Source organism: Rhagoletis zephyria, unplaced genomic scaffold (assembly GCF_001687245.7).
Source record: "Rhagoletis zephyria isolate East Lansing unplaced genomic scaffold, Rhagoletis_zephyria_1.1 Rzeph_scaffold_02044, whole genome shotgun sequence".
NCBI classification, from domain to species: Eukaryota; Metazoa; Arthropoda; class Insecta; order Diptera; family Tephritidae; genus Rhagoletis; species Rhagoletis zephyria.
This window is the reverse complement of record NW_016159128.1, coordinates 87,696-96,168: the sequence shown is the minus strand read 5'-3', so window position 1 is coordinate 96,168 and position 8,473 is coordinate 87,696. Positions and strand designations below refer to the sequence as shown.

General features: G+C 32.1%; 1 protein-coding gene across 1 annotated transcript in view; it reads right to left on the bottom strand.

Annotated features, from left to right (window-relative positions):
• Positions 1 to 125: 125 nt before the first annotated feature.
• Positions 126 to 8,473, bottom strand: part of LOC108365897 (triple functional domain protein-like) — a 77,847-nt gene continuing 69,499 nt past the window's right edge. The window contains 3 exon segments of the mRNA XM_017620105.1: positions 126 to 185; positions 255 to 413; positions 495 to 569. Of these exon segments, the coding sequence (XP_017475594.1) occupies positions 126 to 185; positions 255 to 413; positions 495 to 569 (294 nt within the window).

Below are 8,473 nucleotides of genomic sequence, written 5' to 3'. Positions count from 1 at the left end.
CGCTTTCAATATCACTGTTTTCTGTGTTACGCTAGCAATAGAAAGTTACAAAATTGTATTGTGTTTTATGTTTATAAACAAGTTAATTGTAGATACATACCTCCTCATGATTATATAAGTTGCTGTTANATTGCGTATTGACGCTTTCTAAGCGCGCTTTCAATATCACTGTTTTCTGTGTTACGCTAGCAATAGAAAGTTACAAAATTGTATTGTGTTTTATGTTTATAAACAAGTTAATTGTAGATACATACCTCCTCATGATTATATAAGTTGCTGTTATCGTAATTATCTGTGGCATCTGTCTTCTCACCAACTGTGTTGCAACCGTTGCTGGCACAAACATCAGCATTGCTATTACTGCAATTGTTTGCGTTTGGTTTTAAAATTTTTGATTTCTCCTCGTGTTGTTCCTGTGGCAAAGGAAAATGTAATAGGAATAGAAAATTATCTCTACTTGTATAGAAATCTAAAAAAAGGGTTTGTATACGAACCGTTTTCTCTTTGACAATTTGCTCAATTTCCGATAAATCTACGGCGGGATTTCCATCCATTTTGCCAGCGCTTGCCTGTAATAAATATAAAATGAAGAGTATTTATTTAATGATAGTGTTTTTATAAAATAAAACGTGACATAAATATAAATATAAGCAAATGAGTATCTTTGGACAGCGAAGGCATTGTCGGCTTTTGAAAGCAATTTCGAAAAAAAAAATTATCGACGGACGAGTGTGGCAGCCGGTTCGAAAACGCCCTATCTCAGAAAACTTTTCAAAAACGGGTATTCATTATGGTGAGGATCGCGGGTGGGCGCATGCTTGGCATATTGGTTATTAAAGAGAAAGTTTTTGTATCATTGAAAACCCGGCGGCGGAAGCACTTAAATAATTTCAGACATGTCTTCATAAGAAACAAAACATTTTTGGAAATATCACCACACATACATAAACGAGAGCACATTTCACTCGATCCTAATCAAAGAAACGGCCGATATTCTTCAATAAATTTCATTTAATGGATTCGCATGATCATCTGTATTTTCTTGCTTTGAATTTACACACATATTTCGTTCGATGGCAATAAATTACACACAATAAGTGGAGAAAATTTTGTCCTCCTGCCTTAGATTATTTAAAAACATATACTAAAAGATATGTATATGAATTGGTTAAAAGAAGAAAGATGAAAAGCATTTCAACGCCTTCATTTCCTGTTTTTCTCATTCTTTTACAAAATTTATGTACATACATACGTATGCTTTAATATATTTTTATTTTATTTTCATTTTCAATGCGCCACTAAAAATATATGCGCGCGTATTATACTGATTGTTAGCGTCGAGTTCGTCGCGTATATGGCAAGTGTTGATGTGATTTGTCGGTTCTTAATTGAGTGCGTTTCAGATGCACTTATCTACCTATAAATGTACATACATATGTATGTACATATGTATGTATGAGTACCAAGCTTTGCAAATACTTATAGTTGTCTGCACACACTATTGTATAAATTGTATTTTGTGAATGACAAACACTGCATCGCTGAGCACAACAAGCAGAAGAAGCACATAGTGAGTGCAGCCAACTAATTCGCCTAAGGCTCTTCGCTTCATAACTCAGAATAAGAAATTGTTTGTTGAAAATAAAAAAAATTTACATACATACATGCATATGTGAACGAAGGAGTACGAAATGTGTTATACGTATGCATTTTTTGTTTAAGAAATGTTGGCGCAAGCTGAAAGAACCCCAAAAATATTGTGCAATATTAATATAAGATAAGGATTTTTATGATAGAAAAACTTATGACTTGTATTGGGCATACAATTTATACTAGAGCTTTAACTGCTTAAAAAAAAAAAAACGAAAAAATCGCGTTCCTTGAATAATTCCTAATTTTGACTAGGCAATTGAAATTATAACAAGAAACTGTCACGTAAATAGGGTAATTAATATTCCTAGCTGAACGAGCTAGCAACGTAATTGGTGGTTGCCATGGGAACATAGCGCAAGTCAATCTGATGCTGAATTTCCACTAGACACTAATGACTATTTTGTTTCAAATGCAACGATACGAATAATTTGGCAGTACAATTTCTGTCATTTAATGACCAGTGGAAATTCAGCATAACGTATTTTGGAAAATGGCCATGGCATCGCCCATCAATTCCCACCAAACTCGGAACGCACATTGCTTAGAATCACACTAAGAATCTTGTTGAAAATTTATGAAATCGGACAATAATCACGCCCATTTCCCATACAAGGGTAATTTACAGAAATACGAAAATTGCGATAAATCAGTATATTAATTCCGAACATACTTTACTCAAAACCGATGTTTACATCTCTTAGAAATATAGAAAGATAAATGAGATGATCAAACATTTTTCGTAAACAGGAGTGGAACCGCCCACTTATGACTACATAAATTCAATTTCTACCAAACTCGCACTTGGAACAAAAAAGAAATATGTTGAAAATTTTTTAAATCGGATTAAAGTTTCCTTCCTTCTTCCCATATAACAGTAAACTTCGGACATACGAAAACTCTGATATTTCAATAATTAAGGACACTAATTTAATCAATCTTGAAACTTACAACAATCTCTGAACAAGAAATGAGATAATTATAGATTTATTTTAAATGGGCGTGGCACCGGTCACTTATGACTACGGTGACCATCCGTCCAATATTATACGGGGCAGTTCTCTTTTTTTTGACCCATTGTCCTGGTAATTTATTTATTTTTATTATTTATTTTATGAAAGTATAGCTCTTTTACTAACAAAAACCATATAATACCAGATTTCCGACTTTGTGCAAAAAACTAAAAAAATTAATTCTGCAATGTTTCACCAAAATTTCACACTTTTTAATTAGAATCTTTAGAAAAAAATTTGGTTTGCAGCATTGTAACTCATTAAAATTCCTGCTCATTTGCTTCTCTTTCAAAAAGATGGTCGAACATACTTAGTTTGTATGAAAAAAATGCGTAATACCGTCAACAAAAAAATTTGCCAAAAATTAATGGCAAGCCTTAGCGACTTAAAATTGCACTTTACTCTACTAAAATGTAACTAATTTTTTTTAACAAATTTTACGGGGTAAAAATCTCGATAAAATTATCCTACAAATTTGTGATGTTACTAAAAAGATACTGTTCCAGGGCTCATACATCAAGGATCATTCAAGAAGGCTTTAAGATCTGTAAGCTGTATTCGGCTTTCATAAATATGGTCACTGTACTTATGACTACATAAGTGTATATGTATCGGTAAGCGCCAGGGTTAGAATTTCGGCAAGTCTAAATAAGAGTAAATGACTTGAAAAATCGTAGCAAAAAATAAAATTCCGCAGTAGAATTTTTATTATCCTCCCTTTGCTGAAAGAAAAACATAATCCAGATTTTTTTTTTTATTAAGTATGCAAAAAATGTTGTACGAAAAATATGTCTATTGTGTGCTTGCAATTTTTCTCATTTCTAGGAATTCAGCAATCTTAAAAATTACGTTTCCGGCATAAATATCGGGGAGAAATTATGAATGTTATGTAGGTGATCAAAAAATTTTCACAATTCAGTTTCATAAAGGTAACTTATTTATGTCATACAAAACAAGACAATTCAACTTCTTTATTTTTTTGTGGACTAATATGCTTGCTGCAATACGCGCACTTTATTATTTCCGAAAGAAAAGATCGTAGGTAAAGCATAGTAGCGTAGAAAATTTTTCGAAAATCGGAGTAAATCTACTACGATCGAAGTAGGGTTCTAACCATGGTAAGCACTAAGAATGTTAATCCCGCGATCCCGTCCTTTTTTAGGTCTCGAAAATCCTGGGATTTTTGGCAAATAATCCCGGCATTTTCGGAATTTTTAATTTGCACTGATGACAATAATAGAAACTCCTTTTCTTTACCAGTATTGGCTATATTCCTTTTTTTATTTCATAATTAATATTTTTTTATAAATGTCTAGCTCATTATACATATAACACCGTGCGATAGTAAATTTTACACACAAAAATCAATATATTCGCAAAACCATGGGCAAAATATAGTAAAAATGCGTTTTTAGTTTTTCCCTCTGACGTCAGTAATTCAAAAACGATTTAACAAATTCAGTGAAATGTGCTTAGAGAAGAAGTATGGGTATCAAATTAAAAAGAAAATTCTGTAGAATTTAAGCAGTTTCAATGTTTTGCTGTGTAAAGACTGGTAAGTATTGAAAATGTCCTTTTAAATTTCTATCCTTGAAATTTCGCAATATTTGTTTTTGAAAAAATTATATAATAAGGACGTATGTATATAAACTCGATAACATCCACGAATTCCGTCCTTCCAACTTTACAAGCTTAAAAAATTACCTATTCGTCCTTGTGAATCCAAAAAAATTTTAACTTTTTTAAACACTAAAGAAGGTTTCTCTTGCATTTGGCACCCATAATTTTATTCTAAATACATTTCATTGAATTTTTCAAATAATTTTTGGAATTAATCATATCTATGAAATTACAAAGTCCTTTAAAATAAATCCTGACGTCAGAGAGAAAAAATAAAAACGCCACTTTAAATTAAAAAGTAGGTTTCAAACCCATTTATTTATTATTTGTTTTATGGTAGGAGAGCATGCAATTATGCAAATTATGGTAGAAACAATTTTTTCGATTTAAGTTGTTGAATATCTAAATCCCAGGACTAATCCCGGGATCCCGGAATTGTGATAACGACATCCCGAAAATGCCGGGATCGTAAAAAGCGAAACAATTAACATCCCTAGTAAGCACTTTATCGATTCCTGCAAAACTTGGTACAATTTTTTCTTTAATTCTAATTTAGCACAGTTTCAATAATACTATTCAACAATTTTAATTGAGCTTGAGGCCGCTTTTAATGAAAAACTATTGTGGAAAAGAAACAACAATTTTGAAAAAATGGTAGAAGTGATCGCTATTTCGGAAATCACCACATTTCCTCATCAGACTTCTTCAATAAATACTGTTTGAAATCGGGAAGAAAGACCCTCGGTTATAATGTAGTTTACAGTAAGGGTATATAAAGTTCGTTTTCGGCCGAGCTTATACTTTTTTAAAATTCTCCTTTTCTCTTTGCCACTTTTCAGGATAAATACTGAAATTAGAGCGGCACGACGATTTTCACTTAGTCTTTCAGGAAGTGTGCCTAAGTCGATTTCACATACATACGCGATCCGACACTGGAACATAATCACTGTGAAAAATTTGCTCGCTCTATGTGATTGGTTGAAGAGCCATTAATAATATAAAGTACNGCATTGATTATCTGACAATATGGATTGTAGACTTACTAAAACCGTAAATACACTGTGCACTTTGCGGCGAAATGTACGCCGCCAGCAACTTTTATTTTCCACTGTCAGTTTCTTTTGCTTTGAGTTGGCAAAAATGAGCAATATAAATTCACTTAGCTATAATTACTTCACTTTATCGGGAATATGGTTTCACTGTTACATATGTATATTTTTTTTATTAAGTATGCACATACTTATATGTGATTAGTTAAGACTGTGTGCGAGTATGACTAAATAAGGTTACAATTTATTTTATTTTTTTTTTTTTAATTTTGAAAAAGAAATTCATAAAAACGGTTATAATTTCGGCAGATTTCTTTACCTTGGCTTTTATCGAGAGTACGAAAATTGCGGATCGGCGCATTCTGAAAAGTTCGCATGCCATTTTCATATTTTTGAGTGATAAAGATTTGATGATATACATGTTTCATAGAGTTGTATGTATAAATAGTACACATATGTATATTTAGTGCAATAAAGTTTACAATTCTTTCAAATTATTAATCACTTGAAGAAATCCCTTTATACAAATTTCTAAGGCATTAGTCGAACTATTTTAAGATGCCAATTCATTTGAGCACTTTTAACATTTATTCCGTTTTACGAATTTTACGTTTGCATGGGCACTGCTTGAGCCAAGAACTGAAACTAAATGATTACCGTTTGACTTGAGAGCTTATGGATTTGGTGCCCGTAAAACTGGCAAATGACCCCAATTGTTTTCTTTTATCAAAATTTGTGCTTTCTTAGAAGCTCATTATCGCGCTTGGAGTTAAAGTAACCCGTACGAAGAAGAGTGAGTGATGCTTTATGCTCACATATAACAACAATATCCATATATTGGGAAATACATAAGCAGGCAGGTTCTGCAATTCACTTCCGAGTGAATTTCAATCAAACTAGCTTTGAATTCAAATTGGCAGGGGTTGAAATTCATTCGGAAGTGAATTGCAGAACCAGCTTGATTGACTCATAATTTGACACTGAACTAAATTATGGCATGATTATGCTTAAAACTTTTGCGATTGAATAGTGGATTAATAAAGGGTTGGAGATCCTGCGATTTGACAACGTTACGACTCTTTTCTGGGCGCCAAATCGTGTTTATGCATCAAAAGGATGGAAGCTTTCAAGCATTTCGAAGTTTTAACTTTACTAAAAAAAAACACTTACAGCTTAGCTTTTCATACCAGACTAAGAGGTTGAATTAACGACCCTTCTAGAAGAGCCGATGGGAGACGACGCCTGCCTTAAGTTTATCAACAAAATAATTAAATCTCAACAATTAAAGGTAATTTGTTAAAAAATTCAAACATGCATCTTATTATACTTAAATTCAGTGGGCTATAAAAAGTGATAAAAAGTTGGAAATTTGCATGATAATTTACCGAAATTTCCTAGTTTTTGTACAAAGATTGAAATTTTGGGTTTTGTTGAATTAAAAACCAAAATTTTATAAAAAATAACGAACATTATTTAACATTAGAGACGTTGGGAATATAACAAAATAATATTATTTTTGGGTTTGTTTTATTCACTTAGCCAAGCATAATCTCCGAGAAAAAAGTTTTTTAGATGACAAAGCAGCTATAGCGGCGAGTTCGGCTAAATAAATTGGGGGCGATTATTTCGAAAACTTGCCCTGAAATTACCACTTAATTTTAATGCAATCACCATCTGTTAAATTTCATAGATATTTCCTGAGAGTAAACTGTATGTATGTATGCATGTCCAAAAATGCCTGTAAAAAAGTAGAGTCGGAATTTGTATGCTCTCACCCCCCCATGCCGAAAAAATAGACCTTTATTTTTTTATTTTGAAATCAAAAAATATTTAGAGGTCGCTCGAAGCGCTTAAAGTTTTCCATATATTTTATATGGGGAAAAAGAACTTTTCGTTGAAATAGTATAGCATTATTTTTTTAACAATTTTTTCATAGTAACTATATTTTATAGGTCAGTCAAAACCCCCAGAAAATTGCAGAAAATGCTATGGGGGGATAAATAAAAAATCTTTAGTACTAAAAAATGGCTAAATAAACAACTGGATATTTTTATTGGAAGTCCCCTGAAGAGAACCAGAGTTTTCCGATCGAAAAATATTGATTTTCAAGAATTCCATACCATTTCCACGAAAAGTNAACTTTGAGCGCTTTGAGCGACCTCTAAATATTTTTTGATTTCAAAATAAAAAAATAGGGGTATACTTTCATTCGATATAGAACAATCCTAGGGGGTGAGAGCATTAAAATTCGTACTTTACTTATTTTGGGCCACCCTAATATATATATGTGCGCATATAGGAAATGTATCTAACTATAAGATAACTTAAAGTTGATTAGGAAGAAACCAATCGTCACTATTATCTTTATATTTTCTTTGAGGAAAGCTAACTATATTTGTATGGCGATGGGCGCGAAATAGTCAAGGGTGGTTACCTTTGAATTAGGTGTCAACTAACTTGTAACTTTTGGACATAAAATATCATTAAGAAAAAAATAATATTTATTTTTTTCAATTTTTTACTCAGACATAACTTTAAAATGATAATATAAAATTCGGTTTCATTTTATTCGTATTGAACTTGAAAAAGCATTTGTGAAGTGTAGAAAAAATGTATTCAAAGTAAAATTTTTAAGAGTATACCTACATATTTAAACAGAACATTGTTTAAAGAAAACCAAATTCCGACATCTGCACGACTCCTGCATGACTTTTCAACTCACTTTAAGTTAGTTTGTCGCAGCTAATTGAAAAAAAAATTATCGAAATCCCGCAAAAAAGCTAACTGCAAGTTGGTTATTTTTTATCAATTGATAGTTTTTTCTGCAAGCGTGGTTCTCGTTTGGTCAGCTTTCTCCATACGCGAGAAAAAATGACATTCTAGTGTTGCCAGAAGGGTTAATTGGTGTATGTATAAAAAATGAAATAAAAACAAGTAAGAAAGTCTAAGTTCGGGCGGAGCCGAACATTAAATACCCGGCGCAAGTATTAAATAATATGTTTTTTCACCCTTCCGAAACCTTTCGCTAGATGGTAAGCCGAGGTGTATCAATTTTGAGTAAATTAGCGTCCTTCAATTTCGAAATATTGAAGTTTCAAGCATTTCTTAAATTTACCGTTATATGAGAATCGGCCGTTATTT